The sequence below is a fragment of the Bos mutus genome, chromosome 3 (genome assembly GCF_027580195.1).
Source record: "Bos mutus isolate GX-2022 chromosome 3, NWIPB_WYAK_1.1, whole genome shotgun sequence".
NCBI lineage: Eukaryota > Metazoa > Chordata > Mammalia > Artiodactyla > Bovidae > Bos > Bos mutus.
The window spans coordinates 115,451,920-115,471,925 of NC_091619.1; the positions used below are offsets into that span (position 1 = coordinate 115,451,920).

General features: G+C 48.5%; 1 protein-coding gene across 3 annotated transcripts in view; it reads left to right on the top strand.

The window, feature by feature from the left end:
* The window catches only part of TRAF3IP1 (TRAF3 interacting protein 1), a 60,057-nt gene extending 42,392 nt beyond the window's left edge, over nt 1-17,665 (top strand). For all 3 annotated transcript variants that reach the window (XM_070368621.1, XM_070368619.1, XM_070368620.1), the window contains 2 exons: nt 14,899-15,122; nt 15,807-17,665. In XM_070368621.1, the coding sequence (XP_070224722.1) occupies nt 14,899-15,122; nt 15,807-15,972 (390 nt within the window). In that variant the 3' untranslated portion in view covers nt 15,973-17,665. The remainder of the gene's footprint in view (nt 1-14,898; nt 15,123-15,806) is intronic.
* Nucleotides 17,666-20,006: the final 2,341 nt, after the last annotated feature.

Genomic DNA, 20,006 nt, shown 5'->3' on the forward strand with positions numbered 1-20,006 from the left:
TACGCGCTTGAGGAGACCTAAAAGCCTAATTCTAACCAACAGTGCGCACCCCGCCTGCGCTGCACCCCGCGTGCGCTGCACCCGGCCTGCGCCCCGCGTGCGCTGTGTGTCCCTGCACGGCGCCTTCCTCCTGCTGACGTGCGGGGGGTGTGTCTGCCCAGCTTGCTGTGTCGGGGGTGGGGGAAGGGCTGTGTCTTGTGGGCCGTGGCTTGCATGAGCCCACCCCCTCCACCCTTATACGCTTACCCCAGGGCTCTCCCCGCTTGCCCAAGGTGACAGCATCCTAACAGTATTTTTTTTTTTTTTTTTTACAAGAAATGCCTGCACATACCTTTTTAATCTCTGAGCTCCTGAGAAATCTAAATAGCAAATACAGGATTGTAAAGAGGCTAAGGGAACGTGAGATGTAAAGAAAATGGCGTAAAGGGATGTTAGTGACTTTGTCCTTGAGGATTTATCAGTCGCCTCTTTAAATGTGGGCACTGTTGCCATGGAGATGTCATGGATGGAAAGCACGGCCCTCCTGGGAATGTCTTCTCTAGATTTAAATTCCTCTGCGTGCTCAATTCCAGTTTCCTCCGCCTGGCACCTCTGGTCTGGTTATCTGAGGGTACTCTTGGAGTCATCTGTCCTCTTTATAAAATTTTGGGCCATGGCTTTTCTTGCCTCGATGGCAGGGCTCAGTAGGAGGCTTGGCAGGTTTCCAGAATTCTGTCTCCATGGAACTTCTAGGCCAGATGGGCAGCTTGGAGCCCAGGAGTTTGCCTTCCCCCCCTCCTATTAGCGTTTTCTTACTGTATCTGGGTGCTCCAGCGTTGGGAGCATATGTATGTGGTTGCTGTAATCCCTTGATGAGTTGACCACTTATATGCCGTATGTCATTATATACTGGCCATTTTGGTCGCTTGTTGCAGTTACTGGCTTAAAGTCTATTCGGTCTGCCAAAAGTATAGATACCCCTGCTCTCCTTTGGTTTCTATTTTTGTGGAATATCTTTTTCTGTCCCTTCACTTTGAGCCTCTGTATGTCTTTACAGATGAAGTGAATCTCTTGTAGGCAGCAGATACTTGAGTCCTGCTTTATCTCTCCCACCCACTCTCTGCCTTTCCCCGCCCCCAGTTTACTGAGATATAATTGACATGTAGCACTGTGTACTTTTAAGGTATACAGCATAATGACTTGACTTAAATATACTGATATAATTGCCAGAACAGGTTAGCTAACATCCATCATCTCATATAGATAGAAAAAAAGAAGGAAATCTTTTCCTGTTGTTGAGAACTCTTAGGGTCTACTCTGCTAACAGCTGTCATATATGACGTACACTGTTCACTGTAGTCCTCACTGAACAGCACGTTCCAGTATTTATTTGTCTAATAACTGGAATTTGGTGCCTCCAGTTCCCTCTCCCCTCACCCCCTACCATACAGGACTTGTCTTTGTCTTGTCTTTTAGATTGGGAAATTTAATCCATCTACATGTAGAATAATTGTGCATTTGAAATCCTATAAGATGATGCTGTTAAAATGCTGCTCTCAATATGCCAGCAAATTTGGAAAACTCAGCAGTGGCCACAGGACTGGAAAAGATCAATTTTCATTCTAGTCCCAAAGAAAAGAAAGGAAGTGAAGTCGCTAAGTCGTGTCCAACTCTTTGTGACCCCACGGACTGTAGTCTACCATGCTCCTCCATCCATGGATTTCCCAGGCAAGAGTACTGGAGTGAGTTGCCATTTCCTTCTCCAGGGGATCTTCCTGAACCAGGGATTGAGCCCAGATCTCCCACATTGTAGGCAGATGCTTTACCGTCTGGGCCACTGGGTAAGTCAGTCCCAAAGAAGGGCAATGCCAAAGACAGTTCAAACTACTGCACAATTGTACTCATTTCACATAGTAGCAAGGTAATGCTTAAAATCTTTCAAGCCAGGCTTCAACAGTACATGAACCTAGAACTTGCAGATGTACAGGCTGGGTTTAGAAAAGACACAGGAACCAGGGATCAAATTGCCAACATCTGTTGGATCATAGAAAAAGCAGGAGAATCTATTGATTATGCCAAAGCCTTTGTGTGGATCACAACAAACTGTGGAAAGTTCTTTAAGAGACGGGAATACCAGCAGCCCACCTTACCTGCCTCCTGAGAAACCTGTATGCAGGTCAAGAAGCAATAGTTAGAACCAGACATGGAACAATGGACTGGTTCCAAATTGAGAAAGGAGTTCATCAAGGGTGTATATCGTCACCCTGCTTATTTAACTTATATGCAGAGTACCTCATGCCAAATGTCTGGCTGGATGAACCACAAGCTGGAATCAAGATTGCCAGGAGAAATATCAATAACCTCAGGTATGCAGATGACACCACCTTTATGGCAGAACGTGAAGAGGAATTAAAGAGCCTCTTGATGAAGCTAAGAGGAGAGTGAAAAAGCTGGCTTAAAACTCAGAATTCAAAAAACTAAGATCATGGCATCTGGTCCCATCACTTCATGGCAAATAGAAGGGGAAACAGTGACAGACTTTATTTTCTTGAGCTCCAAGATCACTGTGGATGCAGACCTCAGTCACGAAATTAAAAGACGCTTGCTCCTTAGAAGAAGAGCTATGACCAAGCTAGAAAGCATATTAAAGAGCAGAGACATCACTTGGCCAACAAATATGTGTGTAGTCAAAGCTGTGGTTTTTCCGGTAGTCATGTGTGGATGTGAGAGTTGGATCATAAGGCTGAGTACCGAAGAATAATGCTTTCAAACTGTGGTGCTGGAGAAGACTCTTGAGAGTCCCTTGGACTGCAAGGAGATCCAACCAGTCAATCCTAAAGGAAATCAGTCCTGAATATTCATTGGAAGGACTGATATTGAAGCTGAAACTGCAATCCTTTGGCCACCTGATGCAAAGAGCTAACTCATTGGAAAGACCCTGATGCTGGGAAAGATTGAAGGCAGGAGGAGAAGGGGGCGACAGAGGATGAGATGGTTGGATGGCATCACGGATTCAACGGACGTGAGTTTGAGCAAGCTCTGGGAGATGGTGAAGGACAGGGAAGCCTGGTGTGCTGCAGTCCATGGGGTCTGAAAGAGTTGGACAGGACTGAGCAACTGGACAACAATGAAGTGCTGACTAATGCCGCCCTGCTGTTTTTCTGACTTTTTGTGGTTCCCGTGTTCCTTTTTTCTTATCTTTTTTGCCTGCCTTGAATTCATGTCTTTCCACAGTGGTATGCCTTGGTTCTCTTCTCTTTACCCTTTGTGTATCTACTGTAGGTTTTTGCTTTGTGGTTATTCTGAAACTTACATAAAACATCTTATAGATAAAACAGTCTATTTTACACTGATAGCAACTTAACATCAATTGTATACAAAAACTCTATGCTTTTACTCCCCCTTCATATGTTTTTGATGTTATGGTCTACCTCTTTTTATATTCTTTATTTATTAGCAAAATTATTGTGACTTTAGTTATTTTTAATACTTTATCTCAAACCTTCATTAAGTGATTAATACCTCCATCATATTATAGCATTAGAGTATTTTGAATTTCACCGTATACTTACCTTCACCATTATGTTGTATGTTTTCTTGTAACTAATTAGTATCCTTCTGTTTCAGCCTGAAGAGCTCCTTTCAGTGTTTCTCCTAAGGCAGGTCTGGTAGTGATGAGCTCCCTCAACTTTTGTTTGTCTGGGAAAGTCTCACCGCTCCTTTATTTCTGAAGGAGAGCTTTGTTGGATAGAGTATTCTTGAGCTAACGCCTTTGTTTCCCCCTTCATCTCTTTGAATATTTTGCCCACTCTTTTCTGGCCTGTAAAGTCTCTCCTGACAAATCTTCAGATTGCTTTATAGCAGGAAGTTACCAGCTGCTTTAAGGGTCTCTCCTTGTTTTTGATTTTTGATAGTTTTATTATAATACATCTTAGGGAAGATCTCCTTACTTGTGTGATAAGTTGCTTCAGTCGTGTCTGACTATTTTAGACCCTATGAACTGTAGCCCACCAGGCTCCTCTATCCATGGGGATTCTCCAGACAATAGTGGAGTGGGTTGCCATGCCTTCCTCCATGGGCTCTTCCTGACCCAGGGATCCAACCCACGTCTCTCATGTCTCCTGCATTGGTGGGCAGGTTCTTTACCGTGAGTGCCACCTGGGAAGCCCAAGATCTCCTTAAGTGAAGTTTGTTTGATGAACTGTGAGCTTCACGAATTGGATGTCCAGATGCCTTCCAGATTTCGGAAGTTCTCAGCCGTTATTTCTCCAAGCGCTCTGCCTCTCTCCCCTCCCGTTGCTAGCAGAGGCTTTCTTCACTCTTGTTTGTTCACTCTTTTTCCCCCTGGACTGGATCGTTTTGAAGGTCCCGTCTTCTTCTTCTCACATTCTTTTTCCACTTGAACTGTTTTGTTGTTGATGCTCTGGTCACATTTTTCATTTCAGTCACTATGTTATTCAGCTCCAGAATTTCTGTTTCTCCTTGTGAAACTTATTTTTTCCCTGTATGATTTTCCTGATTTGTTGAATTGTCTGTGTTTTGTTCTGCTCATCAAACTTCCCTATTCTGTTCTGCTCATCAAACTTCCCTAAAATAGCTGTTTTGGGTTCTCTATCGGCTAACTTGCAGATCCCCGTGTCTGTGGGGTCACTCACACCGGAAGCACGCTGGTGCTGCTGTATTTCCTTGATTTTTCACGTTCCTTGCGCCTTCTGTTGCTGTCCTCACACCAGAAGTAGCAGCAGCCCCTCCAGTCTTTACTAACCGACTTGGGAGATAAATCCTCCACCAGCACTGCTAGGGAGCCCGAGGCTTTCTCACCTCTTCTGTATGCACTCCTGTTTCCTGCTCGTCCCTTGCGGAATTCCTCCGCTTCTGTGCCTTCTCTGTGTCCTGCAGCTCCACGCTGGGTACTCACAGCCTCCCTCTGCCTTCCCAGGAGTGCAGCCAACGCTGGAGGTGTGCTTTCTCCCTTTGCAGACTCAGGATGGCTTTCTGCTCGAGTTCACTAGCTGTCCATCAAAGCTCACTGTCACCACTGTGGGGATCACTCACGGGGAGCAACTAGAGAAAGCTCTCGTGCAGCAGCGAAGACCCAGTGCAACAACAACAAAAAAGAGAGAATAAATGGCACTGTAAAATTCAGTGTCCGCTATTACTGGAAGCTTGCAGTGAACTGGGGTAGGAAGGTGTTTCTGGCCGCAAGAGGGAGAGGTCCTGCATGGAGCAGTCAGCATCCTACACAGCAGGACAGGGCTGTGGGTGTCTCCGTGGAATTCAGGAGCAAGGAAGTGAAGTGAGACCCTCTGGAGGGCTAACCGGTGCAGAGAGAAATGTGGCTGGATTCCGGAAAGGAGACGGGGTTGTCATCATTTGAAGATAACAGCGGTCTACCAAGTCAGTCAACCCCTTAAACTTTAAATATGTTTAAAAAATTTGTAAGGTGGCCAGGGACAAAATAAATACACAGAAGTCAGTATTTTTCCTATATGTCAGCAATAACCAGTTGGAAACAATGTGTATCAAGCTCTTCCTCCAGAACTGGAAACAAAAATGTAAATTTCCACAGCATGTGTGCTTTTATTAAGAATTTATAGTAACTGTATTGAGAAGCCACAGAATTCTACCAAGAAATATAAAAGGCTTGGAAAAAGTCATGAGAGACATTGTGTTCTGCATGGAAACTCACTATTACAGAGATGTCACTTCTCTCAAATTAACTTATAAGTATAATGCAATCCCAATAAATGTTCAATGGATGTTTTGGAATTTGGTGAAGGATATTCTAAGGTTTCTGTGAGGCGCGTCCCTGGTGGTCCAGTGGCTAAGATTCTGCCTTCCGGTGCAGGGGGTGCAAGGTTGATCCCTGATGGGGGAACTAAGATCCCACTTGCTGCACAGTGCGGCCAAAATAAAAAAGTTTTATCTGAAAGAATAAATACATGATCATAGCCTTTCATAAAAATGCTCGAAAGGACCAGTTTTAGGCCAGTAATGTATTCTTCACTTCATTCCTTTAAATAGAGAAAGAACCCCTCTAGCTGGGCGTCTGAGTCTGCGTTTCCCTGTTGCCTGCTGTGTTGGTGCTGTTTTGATCAGCTTTCCATGTGACAAGATGATTTTTAAATTATTTCCATTTTGGAGTCAGAAAGACCTGTCTGAAGTTGCGTCTTCTCTATTCTATGCAGTAACCTCGGGCTTCAGCCACAGTGAACTCGCACAGCCTTCCGAGAGCGTTCCTTGTTCCTTTCCATGGACGGTAATGTCTGTAGAAGTAGCTGACACTTAATGATCTTTTGATTTCCCTCTGCACCAGGTGCTGGGTGGTTCCATATATGCATTTCTTCTCCTGTTGAAGTTTACCCCTTAGTTGTTCTCAACAGCTGACGTCAGTACAGCAGTTACTGCCCCTAGGACCTGCATCCGTCACTCCATTTAATCCTCACGGGAACTTACGAGATAGGTGTCATCCCATTTGCTAAGTTCGGAAACAGGCACAAAAGTTATTGTGTCTGAGATTACATAGACAGGAGGATGTCACCCAGGTCTGCCTGCATCCGGTCTGGGAGTCAGCCTCACACTACACAGCTTCGCGCATGTGCTTTCTAAAGGCTTCCTGCTTGTGTTTTATTTCTTATCTGTAGTGGCCGCAACTAGCAGGATTTTTTCCTGGCCGCCCGGGGTCTTTGTTGCCGCACCCGGGCTTTCTCCAGATGTGGCAAGGCGGGGCTGTTCGTGTTTGGTGCAGGGGCCGCTCACTGCTGTGACTTCTCTTGCTGCCAACCACAGGTTCGTGCGGGCTTCAGCAGCTGTAGCACTCGGGCTCCGCAGTTCCATGGTGAGTGGGCTTAGGCGCTCTGCAGCGTGTGGGATCTTCCATACCAGGGATTGAACCCCGTCCCTTGCACTGGCAGGCGCATTCTTAACCACTGGACCGCAAGGCCACAAGGGAAGTCCCTGTGAGCAGATGTTTAGTTATCTGGAAGGTTTTTTTAACAGCACGCCGCTGACTTGGAGCAGTGGCTTTCTCTCTGCTGCCGGTGCTCAGCAGTCATTACCTGCAGCGGTCAGGTTGTAGTAGTACGATTGGAATCAGTGTTGTTGTTGCTGTTTTCCTGTTATTCTCTTTATTCCTTGGCAGATTAATTACAGATTTCAGCTTTTCAGTGCCACATGTGGGTGAGTTAGAATAGTCACAGCACCTTGCTAGGGCGCCATGCCAAAGAAACAGGGCATCTGGGCCCACGGGTACCAGCTCTGACATCAGAGCACAGAAATACAGTCCTGGCTGGTGGAAAATACTCGATATATGTTGGTGCAACCACGTCGTAAAGCTCTGTGCCGGGACGTCACACGGCTGAAGACAGATATACCCGCTGGCCCAGCAGCGCCGCTTCTCACCACGTGTGCCGGAGGGTCCTGTGCGAGCGTGTGCTGGGATACACCTGTGAGACGGCTCAGAGCTGTGTGGTCTGTCGTGCCCCAGGCCAGGAACCACCACGTGTCCACCAGCACAGCAGTGGATGGGTACGTCGGTGTATTCGTACGGTCACGTCGCCATTCAGCAGTGCCGAGGGACAGAGGCTGACACACGCGGATACGTGAGAGAGAGAGAGTGTGTGTATGTGTCTGTCTGTCTGTCTGTGAGATTCCTTCCTTCCGTCCTGCACACGTGGAACAGGCGGGCGGGTATGTGAACAGCAGAGCTGGTCACACAGACCCGGGACTCGAGCCGGCAGCGCACCGCGGCTCCGGGGGCCCTGGCGGGGTTTGCTCTCCTGACGCAGGCGGTGGCTGCAGGTGGCGCCGTGTCGCTCTCTCAAGCTGTGCAGTTCTGCCTGGGGTGCTTTCCTGTAGGTTAAACGTTAAAGTATTTGGCTCCAGACCGTTTTCCCATGGGTTCCGTTTGACCCACACCGGACGTGAACATGTGCTTTGCAGAGAAGTCTGATGGCGGAGTGTCCCTGGGTGGACGGGACCCTCGGAATAGTCCTCCTGGGGGGTCTCTGCTTTCCTCCTGTAGCTTGGGTACAGGCATTCCTCGGTTTAGGAAGAAAAGGAACTTCTGACAGGCTGTATATGAATCACTTTCTGAGGTCATGGGGGAGCATGCTATTTAAAGCACACGCCACACGCTCTGATTTATTGCCCCCTCCTTGATTCATCAGGCCACTGTTTATTGGGTTTGCTTAATGTGGGGCAGAGCTCTCCCAGGAGGTCCCAGGACCCCTCAGATCAGCAGCTGAGTGGAGGGCAGCGCTGTGCCTGATCCCGCTCCTGAGAGATTCTGGCGAGACCTGCAGGTCAGGGTTTGCAGCATTATTTTGACGACAGTACTTTCTTCTCCTGAAGCCTTGTGTTGAAATGTCAAGAAACCTCTCAGGTTAATGCTTTTTACGTGTATGACTTACAATAATAATTATAAACTTAAAAAGTCACTATAAACACAATTAAATGCCCACACTTCTGGGGACAAGTACATGTGTGGCAAATGCAATTAATATTCAGTCCCAGAGGCAGCTGTTCCCCCGAAAGATCCTGGAAAGTCACTTCTTCCGAAGCGCGTGTGAAGTGGCCAGCCAAACGAGGAAACACTTTGCCAGAGGTCCCCGCTGCCCGACAGCAGCTGAGTCAACAGTCTGCAGCCCGCCCGAGGAGGGAGCCCACCCGGCAGCAGGCAGGGGGGCGCCGGGGGCGGGCGAGTGTCCCCGCGTCACCTGCAGTGCCCCCGTCACGGCTGGGGTGCCGCCCGCAGGCCTCAGCTCAGCTCCGAGCCAAGAACCGCAGCCTTTCCGTGAAGAGCTTCAAGAGCGCGTCTCATGGGGTGGGCTGTGTGTGTTTCAGAACGTGACGACAGGAAGCGATGTGTCAGGGAGGAAGGTAAACGCTGTTCCGACGGGAGAGCTCCTCCGCCTGAAGCCACGAGAACGCGGCGTGGGTTGGCGCTGAGCACACAGCAGGCGAGTGTCGCCTGCAGGAGCGTCACCTGCAGCCTCTCCCGAGGCCGGTGCCCGTCCTTCGCGGCGGAGACGTTTACGACAGCGGTGACCGTTCGTCCAGGGTTTACAATGTGTGAGGCACTGAGCTGCTTGCTTTATGTTACCCCATCGAATCCTGCCTGCAGGGTAAATATTAGCATTTCCATTTTATTGTGAGGAGACCGAGGCAGGGCGAGGTCAGGCCGCGCTCCGGAGGCCGTAAAGCTCCGAGGAGGCGGAAGGCCGGCTGGGTCCCCGCGGAGCGCCCGGGCCTGACGGCCCACGCCCGCCCCCGAGTCCGCCCACGTTCCAGCGGCTTTTAGGCACTATTTGGGGGTAATGATACAGTTTCTCTTTTTTTTTTTTTTTCTTCCATTTTCAAAAATTAAGCATATTTCATATGACTAATTCCTGTGTGGTGAGTACAGTGGTGGATTCTCAGATTTTACTGTACATATTAAAAGTCTATAAAACGGGTTTATAATGGTTGCGTTTGTCTGGAAAGTTGCTGATACAGCAGAACGAGCTGTGTATAAATCAGAGCCTGTCGTCAGTGGGGGTGCTTTTTAAAGCACAGAGTCAGTCTTGACTTACCCACTCTACCCGCCGCCTTAAATGAAAGCTTGGAAAATGCCAGAATTTTGATATTTTGCAGCAATGGGAAAAGCCTCTCCCAGCTATCATAATCCTAGCCCAGTCTTGTGTTAAAGTCCTTAACCCCTCAAAAGTAAGACTGTGCACTTCGTGGCGTGTGTCCCCGATGGCGCTCGGTGCCGACACAGAATCCTGACGGAGGCTGGCAGGCAGCCTCTGGGTATGCTGTCCCAGGCGGGACGCGCCGAGTTCAGCAGGTGCTGTGTGTGTCCGTCCCTGTCCCGAGGTCTCTGCCCTGTATGGTTTCGTGTTAGAGTCAGTATGATGCCAGATACATAGGAATTACTTCATATCATTATGAGTGGGTTTAAGCAGAATTTTAAATGTCTCAATTAAGTCAGTCATCAATATTATCACTATAATCAAGTTCAGTTTAGTCGCTTAGTCTTGCTCAACTCTTTGTGACTCCTTGGACTGCAGCACGCCAGGCCTCCCTGTCCGTCACCAACTCCTGGAGCTTGCTCAAACTCATGTCCGTCGAGATGGTGATGCCATCCAACTGTCTCATCCTCCATCGTCCCCTTCTCCTCCAGCCTTCAATCTTTCCCAGCATCAGGATCTTTTCAAATAAGTCAGCTCTTTGCATCAGGTGGCCAAAGTATTGGAGTTTCAGTTTCAGCATGAGTCCTTCCAATGAATATTCAAGACTGATCTCCTTTAGGATGGACTGGTTGGGTCTCTTTGCAGTCCAAGGGACTCTCAAGAGTCTTCTCGAACAACATAGTTTGAATGCATCAGTTCTTTGGCACTCAGGCTTCTTTATGGTCCAACTCTCACATCCATACATGACCACTGGAAAAGCCGTAGCCTTAACTAGATGGACCTTTTTGGCAAAGTAATATCTCTGCTTTTTAATATGCTGTCTAAGTTGGTCATAGCTTTTCTTCCAAGGAGTGAGCATCTTTTAATTTCATGGCTGCAGTCACCATCTGCAGTGATTTTGGAGCCCAAGAAAATAAACTCTGTCACTGTTTCCATTGTTTCCCCATCTATTTGCCATAAAGTGATGGGACTGGAAGCCATGATCTTGGTGTTTTGAATGTTGAGTTTTGAGCCAACTTCTTCACTCTCCTCTTTCACTTTCATCAAGAGGCTTTTTAGTTCCTCTTCACTTTCTGCTATAAAGCTGGTGTCATCTGCATATCTGGGGTTATTGATATTTCTCCTGGCAACGTTGATTCCAGCTTGTGCTTCATCTAGCCCTGCATTTCACGTGATGTATTCTGCATATAAATTAAATAAGCAGGGTGACAATATATAGCCTTGATGTACCCCTTTCCCAATTTGGAACCAATCCATCGTTCCATGTCCAGTTCTAACTGTTGCTTCTTGACTTGCATACAGATTTCTCAGGAGGCAGGTCAGGTGGTCTGGTATTCCCATCTCTTGAAGAGTTTTCCACAGTTTGTTATGATCCACACAGTCAAAGGCTTTAGTGTAGTCAATGAAGCTGAAGTAGATGTTTTTCTGGAACTCTCTTGCTTTTTCGATAATTCAACAGATGTTGGCAGTTTGATCTCTGTTTTCTCTGCCTTTTCTAAATTCAGCTTGAACATCTGGAAGTTCTCAGTTCATGTGCTGTTGAAGCCTGGCTTGGAGAATTTTGAGCATTACTTTGCTAGCATGTGAGATGAAGGCAGTTGTGTGGTAGTTTGAGCATTCTTTGGCATTGCCTTTCTTTGGGATTGGAATGAAAACTGACCTTTTCCAGTCCTGTGGACACTGCTGAGTTTTCCAGATTTAGTGGCATATTGAGTGTGGCACTTTCATAGCATCATCTTTTAGGAGTTGAAATAGCTCAGCTGGAATTCCATCACCTCCACTAACTTTGTTCATAGTTATGCTTCCTAAGGCCCACTTAACTTTGGACTTCAGGGTATCTGGCTCTAGGTGAGTGATGACACCATCATGGTTATCTGGGTCATGAAGATCTGTTTTGTATAGTTCATAATAAAGTAGTCAGTATAATAAGGACAGCACATTTTTTCCTGGGAAGTAATTTATCATTGTTTATCATTGATTCATTTTAGTCACTTAGCATTTTAATTCAAAAGCACTTTTATAGCCACTACTTTTTTTTTTTTTTTTAATTGAAGTTATTTTGAGATAACTGTAGATTCAAATGTATTTATAAGAGATAACAGAGACCCCGGGGACCCTTTACTTGGTCCTCCCTGCTGATAACATCTGACAAAGCTGAGTGCATTGTCACATCCAGGATGCAGACCTTGATGCCGTCAGAATACAGGACATCTCCAGCATCCCAAGGATCCCTCTTATTGCCCTTTTATAATGACACCCACCCTCTGCCTTCCACCCCACCCTGTCCCAAACCCTTGGCAACTGCTAATCTGGTCTCCATTTTATAGTGATATCATTTTAAGACTGTTATGGAAATGGAATAATGCAGCATGTAAATTTTGAGACTGGCTTTTTTTCACTCAGCATAACTCTCAGCAGGTCCATCCAGGTTGTTGTGTGAATCAGCAGTTCATTCCTCTTTTCTTGCCAAGTAGTATTCCGTGATATGGGCGTAGCATAGTGTATTTATTCACTCCCTGAAGGGTATCTGGGCTGTGTCCAGTGTTTGGCTGCTCTGAATGAAGCTTCCATCAACACACCTACACAGGCTTTTGTGTCAGCACGTCTTCCCTTCTCTGGGGTCAGTGCCCAGGGGTATAGTTGCTGGCTTGTATGGCGGTTGCACGGTTAGTTTTAAAGACCTGGTCACACTGTTTCCAGAGCAGCTGTACCGTTTTGCGTTCCCACCAGCCAGGACTGAGGGGTCCAGGCTCCGAGTCCTTCCCAGCGTCTGCCATGGTCACTGTTTCTGATAGGTGTGGGTTACCCCTCTTGTGCTGCTAATCGCGTTTCCTTGGCGGGGAATGACTGCGTGTCTTTGCACGTGCGTTCGGCCCTCTGTGTGTCATCTTAGGTGAAGAGTCTGTTCTTTTGTCCGTCTTCTAGCTCGATTGCTTGCTTTTTGCTGCTGATGTCCGGGAGTCTGTGCGCCATGGGCCCTGGGCCTTTGCCAGGCCTGTGCTCTGAGCGCACGCCCTCACCGTCTAGCGTGCCTCCCACGCTGTCAGCAGGGTTGTTGCCCATGGACAGTATTTAATGGTGACAGCACCCATGTATCAGTTTTTCCTTCAACTGATCATGTTTTTAGTGTCAAGTCAAAACTGTTTATTTACCTGGCCCTAAATCCCGAGGACTTTCTTCTAGGTTTTTTCCCTAGAAGTTTTATAGTTTTATGTTTTCCATTTCAGTCCGTGGCCCGTTTCAGGGAAGTCTCTGTGTAAGGTGTGAGACTGGTCAGGGTCCCGTTCCGCCTGTGTGTCCAGTCTCTGCAGTGCCGCGTATGACAGTGTGTCCAGTCGCTGCAGTGCCGCGTGTGACAGTGTGTCCAGTCTCTGCAGTGCCGCGTGTGACAGTGTGTCCAGTCTCTGCAGTGCCGCGTGTGACAGTGTATCCAGTCGCTGCAGTGCCGCGTGTGACAGTGTGTCCAGTCTCTGCAGTGCCGCGTGTGACAGTGTGTCCAGTCGCTGCGGTGCCGCGTATGACAGTGTGTCCAGTCGCTGCAGTGCCGCGTGTAACAGCCTGCCTCTCCTCCGCTGGCTTGCCATAGCACCTTTGTCAGAAGTCAGGTGGGCGTGTTTGTGAGGAAGACCTGGGTTCTCTGCTCTGTCCCCTGGATCTGGGTGTCCACCCTGCCCTGACCACACCGTCCTGAGTGCTGTTGCTCGAGTTAAGTCCTGAGATCCAGTAGCCTGATGCTTCCCACGTATTTCTTCTTTTTCAAAATGTTTCGGCCACGCTAGATCCTGTGCCTTTCTGTGTAAGTTTTAGGACAGTCTTGTCCACGTCTACAAACCATTTGGGACTGTGGTAGGAATTGTATTAAACCCGTATATCAGTTTGGGGAGAACTGACATCTTTACTGTGTTAATCTTGCAGTTGATGAACAGGGTATGGCTCTCACTTTTTAGACCTCCTTTGATGTGTTTTATCCACGTTGTGCAGTTTTCAGTACACAAGTTCTATACATATTTTGTTAGACTTACGAATGGTACTTCTCTTTTCTGAGCAGTAATAGGTGGCGATGTATCTTTAATTTTGGTAGCCGTGTGTTCATTGCCAGCAAACAGAAACAGTTGCTTTTTGTATGTTTATCTTGTATCTCGCAGCCTTGCAGAACTCACTGGTTCTGTGAGCTTTGCCTTCTGTTTGTAGTCCTATTTGTTTAATGCTTCTGCATGCCGGGCACTGTGTTAAGGCTTCCATGTGTTTGCTAAAGGCCAGAGCACAGTGGAGCTCAGATCTCGACACGTAAATCTCTTACTCACATCATCTGTTCATTTGGCAGGTTTTTAAGGAGCACTTACGTGGACCAGACGCAGGTTCCTGCCCTCTGGGGTCTTGGTCTGAACTGGATTAGAAGTGACACGAGCACTTATGTGTCACTTGGTTAAACAAGCCTAGAAATAAAAGGAGTCCATCAGTTCTAACTTAATCCATCCGACTCCTGCTGTCCGTGGGCAAAGCGGGGGCATGGAGTCAGCCTGTGTGGTGGGAGCACCGGGGCCAGGGCGGGGGCGTTCCTGAAGAGTTTTAATTTCCCCAGGAAAGGTCCCCAAGCCAAGATGCCTGTCGGTTCTTGAGATTCAGAGATGTCAGTGGTAAAGTCTCATACGAAGAGAATTCTAGGTATTGCTTGTGTGAAACAGCCCAAGAACCCCTGGCCAAAACCGACTGAAGGTCTCTGGTCACCTCCCTCCTCCCCTCCTTCAGCAGCGGCCGTGGGAGCCCCTCCGCCACCTACCCGGCCCCAGGCCCCATGGCCTCAGCCTCCCCTGCTGCCCCATGTTGCCCTGGCCACGCCCTCCGTCCACACACTGGCTCCTCCCTCTGCGGTGGTCCTCCCCTCCCCTCCCCTTCTCTGCTGGGCGGGTTATCTTTCGCTCAGGGCTGGCGGGGTTGCAGCCCCGTGAAGTGGGGAGGTGGGGCCCTCAGGGAGTGACATGCACCCTGGGTCCCTTTTCCTTTGGGGACTGTCCTCTGTGTCCCTGCCTGAGCTCTTGTAACAAGAACAGCTGTAGGTTTCCGGTCACCTGGGAGATGAAGACCTTACTGTACAGGCCCTCACGGGCACTGCTGGCCGAGCCTCGGGGTCACAGGTGTGAAGCCCTGTCTACAATCCTGCAGGTCACGCACCAGTGCTGTCCCCGCCCCCACGCCCTCTGCCCTCAGGAGTAAGTGTGCTCCTCTCCCTTCACACTCCTCCCAGGAGAAGCCGCTCGTCTTCGAGTCGTCCTGGAAGAAGGAGAAGGACATCGTCTCCAAGGAAATAGAGAAGCTCCGGGTGTCCATCCAGACCCTGTGCCGGAGCGCCCTTCCCCTGGGCAAGATCATGGACTACATCCAGGAGGATGTGGACGCCATGCAGAACGAGCTGCAGCTGTGGCACGCTGAGAACCAGCAGCACGCGGAGGCCCTGCAGCTGGAGCAGAGGTGGGGGGGCGGGGGAGGGAGGGGGAGACAGCCCAGGGCAGCAAGTGGAGGCCCTGCAGCTGGAGCAGAGGTGGTGGTGGGGGACTGGGGGAGGGGCGGGGGGAGGGGCGGGGGGAGGGAGGGTAAGGGCGCTGGGGACTGGGAGAGGGGTGGGGGAGACCTCTGGAGAACCCAGCCCTCTCAACCCTCTTTCTTACCTCCTCCCCCAAGGAAAGTACATTGCTTCTTCATTCACAACATAATGTGCATTTCTCTGTAGCAGCTAGGAAAGATCTGCACTCAGTGTTCAGAATCCCGAGATTTAGACATTCAAAAGGCAGGAAACTTAGCAGTTTGGATACCATGTTTACCTTGTGTCTTATCGAAACCCCCAAAGTTTTGTGACTGTAATTTGAAAGTATTTAAAATTTTTTTACTTGAAAAAAGCACATTTATATTTTTATCCTCCCCCCCCACCCCTTTGGGTACAATGAGTAATTTACTTTTGTTACCTCCCATTGTTTTAATTAAGAAGCCAGTGTAGGGATTTCCCTGGTGTCCAGTGGTTAAGGCGCCGCAGTCCCAACACAGGGGCCCTGGGTTCAGTCCCCAGTCGGGGAACTAAGATCCCTGCATGCTACACGACGAAAAGCATCAGATGGGAAAGGAGAGAGGTCCTCACGAGCCCGGCTTGTGTCCCGGCAGCATCACTGACGGCGCCGTGGAGCCCCTCAAGGCGGAGCTGGCGGAGCTGGAGCAGCTGGTCAGGGACCAGCAGGACAAGATCTGTGCCGTGAAGGCGAACATCCTGAAGAACGAGGAGAAGATCCAGAAGATGGTGTACAGCATCAACCTGAGTTCCAGGAGGTGAGAGCTCAAAGCTGCAGACTCCAGGGGTCCCTCAGCCTGCGCTTAAGGAGGAGGCTGGCACTTCGCTCCCGGTGTGAGGTTTCAGTCTGAAGGCGGCGGTGAGCAGCTCACAGCATCATCCTCCTGGTTTTCAGAGCTTTACCACCTTAGGCACGTTCGGCCTGGGAGAGACCGTGTTTCCCTGCCTTCCTCCACTGGAACACTCACTAGTTACAAACGGCTCTTGCGGACACCTCTGGTGTGAGACATTTCTCTGCAAGCCTGGTCTCTGCCGTCAGCTGTTGGGTTCTGGGCCGGTCCGTCCAGCGGGTGAGCGGTGCTGGGACCACCCGGGACACGGGTGTCCAAGACCGCAGACTCCAAGCCTGCTGACAGGACTGCTCGAGCCCCGAGTGAGGCTGGTTGCACGTTTTAACAGGAGCCTTAGGGTTAGGAAAAGCAGAGACTTATATTTTTAGCTCATTTCCACTTGCAAAGGGTTCATTTCAGCCCGTGTCTTTATAAGGTACCCACGAACTCTAGTTTTTAACCTCTCTGTCATTGCGTGTACCTTAACGCAATTCTTATTGCTCCCTATTATGTTTTGCTTATTTTTCCAGCCCTTAAAAGTTCATATATTTAAAAAGGAGATTTGACTGTGGCCTTTGCGGGCATCATCTGACTTGAGAGTGTCATAGGCTGCATCCTCACTTTCTTCAACATCGAGCCCCTGGGCTTCCCCGCGAGCACATCAGTGCAGCTGTGGGACCCCTCATCCTCTCTAGAAGCAAAGCTTGCTGTTCAAGCCAACGGCCCAGGCCTGTTCCTTTGCCCAGCTGTAAGCACCCGGGCACCTCAGAGACAGGTGGCTCAGGAAGAACCTGCAGAAGGAAGACTTTAAAGGATGCACAGGAAAAAAAAAAAAATTAAAGGATGCACAGATTTGCAAAATTTTTTGATGTTACCATTTTTTAGAAATTTTTTTTAAAGTGAAAGTTTTTTTTAAAAAAACATGGTTTGTATTTAGTTTTTCACTACGTATAATATTGTAAATACTAAAGTCTTGTATTTGTGTATAAAGGATCTCACCGTTTGGAGACATGCTTACGGGTCTTAAAGTCTGGGTCCTGACACTTCTGTTCTGCATACTATTATTTATGATGTAACCCAAACAGTGTCATTTTAAATGTTAGAATTTCCTGAGAGAGTTTTGTTTCTTTAAAAGATTAGCACAGATGGCACAGTTAAGTTTTTCCTTAGTGTCATTTCCAAAGTAAATCTGTTACAGAGGTCGTTCTATGATTTTTGAAGCAAAGTTCAAGATTGGATTATTAAGATGTGCCATTGTGAAACACTGGTCTTTTTCTCCTTTCTGTAGTTAACCATAAAATTCTGTCTGCTGAAATGACACTAGATATTAACACGTCATTGGAGGAGGGGAGGTGGACCGGTGACCCAGGCCTTCCCACGTCCACAGTCTTTTTTCCACCGACTCAAGTGACAGCCACCACCCCAAAGGGACCCTGTTTTGCGTCAGGTTAAGAAGTCTACCTTTTATGAATTTGTAGGTAAGACTAGAGTTTTTGTGTTGCAAAAAAATCGCATACATTGTATGTGAGTCAAATTTTGTATGGAATAGTCTCTCAAATTGTATCATAAAATTTATTTTTCTTTTATACATAAATCATTAAAAATAATCACCTGTTTTTTTTCTATCAGCGTATGGGGTTGTGCAGTTCAGTTCACACCTGGAAAAAAGCATATGGATTTTTAAAACTTCAGCATGTGTGCAGTTTTTTTTCTGTGAAGACAGTTCAGGCAATTTATATTTTCACTCATGACACCCCTTTTCTGTATAAATTGGAGTCTTATATAAGGCAGATAAACACTTTTCAGGAATTTTATGGTCATTCATGAAGTCCTAGGAAGTCGCTGCATGTGGTTATGACTGTATTCAACACAGGTGAATAAATCTTGTTATTTATAATTTCGATAAAATACGCAAATAGGATTATTAAATGTTTTCTTCTACTATGGCATGTAAGTTTTCAGGAAGTACTAGAGTCATACTTTAGACATTTTAATTAAAAACAATTGAGCTGGTTGGACTGACACATTTATATTTAAAGGAAATATGTCAACCTTTGAAAAAATAACTTGGAGACTAAAATTCAAGCTTTCTACTTTGATATTCATACTTATTTTTCTTCTCAATAAGCAACTTGAAAACTAGTAATTGGACTCTAGGAAGAGAGGTGGTGGTGTTTAGTGACAGTGTAAGTGGAGTTGGGGTCTTGAGGGGTCTGGAGTCCTCAGCCTGTCGACAGGTGCCCCCGAAGTATTCCTGGACTTCTTCTCCAGGCCGCCCTGACCTGACCAGGATGTGTCTTCCGCTGACGTGCGCAGCGTGGGGGGGACTTGAGCAAGAGGAGAGGTGACCAGACCTCTCCCGGCTTTTGAATAAACAGCATGGTGTCCCCAGTCACAGGCTTAGGGTGACCAACCAGCTTGAGCTCCCACAAAAACCGGGTTCAGAATGAGACTACCTTTGGATGTATCTTCCCTGAAAAGTTTATAGAAACAATCTAAAAAGGAATAAAAATTATTTGGTTTCTCCTTTTTCCTAAAAAAAAAAGAATGACATTGCCCATAGGACCCTGTGCTCAGGCAGCCCACCCTGAAGGGTTTCCGCACAGACTGGACTCCACTCCCAGCTCCGGGTCTTCCACCCACACGCAGGGAAGCAGAGACAGGTCACCTCATTCCTCATGGCCCCCACGCCCCCCGCCCCACCAGGAGCCTACCAGCCAGAAAAGCAGGTGTGTGAGTCCCAGGGCTGCTGGGACAGGAGGAAGCCTCCAGCACATCCACTCCCTGAGCAAGCTCACCTCTGTCCCGTGATGCTCTTTATTAATAACAAGGCTGTGTGTTTTTCTAAAAAGTATCCTGGCAAGCACAGTTTAACACAGGCTTTACTGGCGGGCGGAAGGAAGCTCCTGGAAGAACCCCCTCTGGTTATGTGTGTTTCCATGGAGGGAAGTTGAAGAGGACTTTTTTTAAAATTCATTGAGAGAAATGACATTTAAATGGCTTTTGAAGCTATGAAAACTAGCGTTAAAGTCCGTATTTAGAGCTGAGTTCCAGATTGATTATCAGCTTCTTAAACCGAGGAAGTTGGTCTTTCTGGTAAGAAAATGAAGTTCAGGGACTTGCCTGGTGGTCCAGTGGTTAGGACTCCATGGTTTCACTGCCAAGGGCCCTGGGTCTTGCTCTGAACTGTAGACCAAAAGGCCCCTACACATCTGAAGATCGAAGGCTAGGCCTGGACACTGACTTGCTCCCTTCACTGCCCTCCGTCGTGTCCGTGGGTAGCACCTTGGCGTCTCAAAGCCCAGACAAGGCTCATCATGGACAGCAAAGGGCAGATGGGCCAGTCGTTGAAGCTGGGGGTGGCCTGCCAGCCAGGGGTGCATCTCACTGGCCACCGGGGTTATGGCCGGGATGTGCCCTGCTCCGTGACTCCTGGACCTTTCCCCTCTGCCCGCTGACCAGCAGAGAAGGACCAGAGTGCGCCATGCGGGGGAGTGCAGGTCCCACTCCCAGCCGGACCCCACCTCTCCAGGTGAATTCTGCCCTCGTCAAGGTGGTCTCCTCTGCTGACAGGCTCTTCTTTCCCCTAAACGGCACAGGCTAAGGCAAGAAACTTGGTGGGAAGGAGGCCAGGGGTCTGGGGAGAGCTTGGGACTTTGGATCTGTGTGGCCTGGATACCTCCCACCCCACCCCTGAGCTCAGATGCCGGGACAGGGTCACCAGCCCCTCAGTACCAAGGGCTTCTCGAGAGTTCTGGCTCACACGGGGCTCCTGCCCACCCCTCCATCCTGCAGGGCAGCTGGTCCCCGTCAGCTTGGCAGGGGGCCCCACGTCTCCTTCCCGCCCCGTGGTGCGAGCGTGCCCCCGACGCACGTTAAGCCCGGGACTGCTCCCTCCCGTGTGGAGTGCCGGCCGCGAGCGTTTTCCTGGGGGAGGCCAGGACCATGGTATGCGCCGAGGCAAGT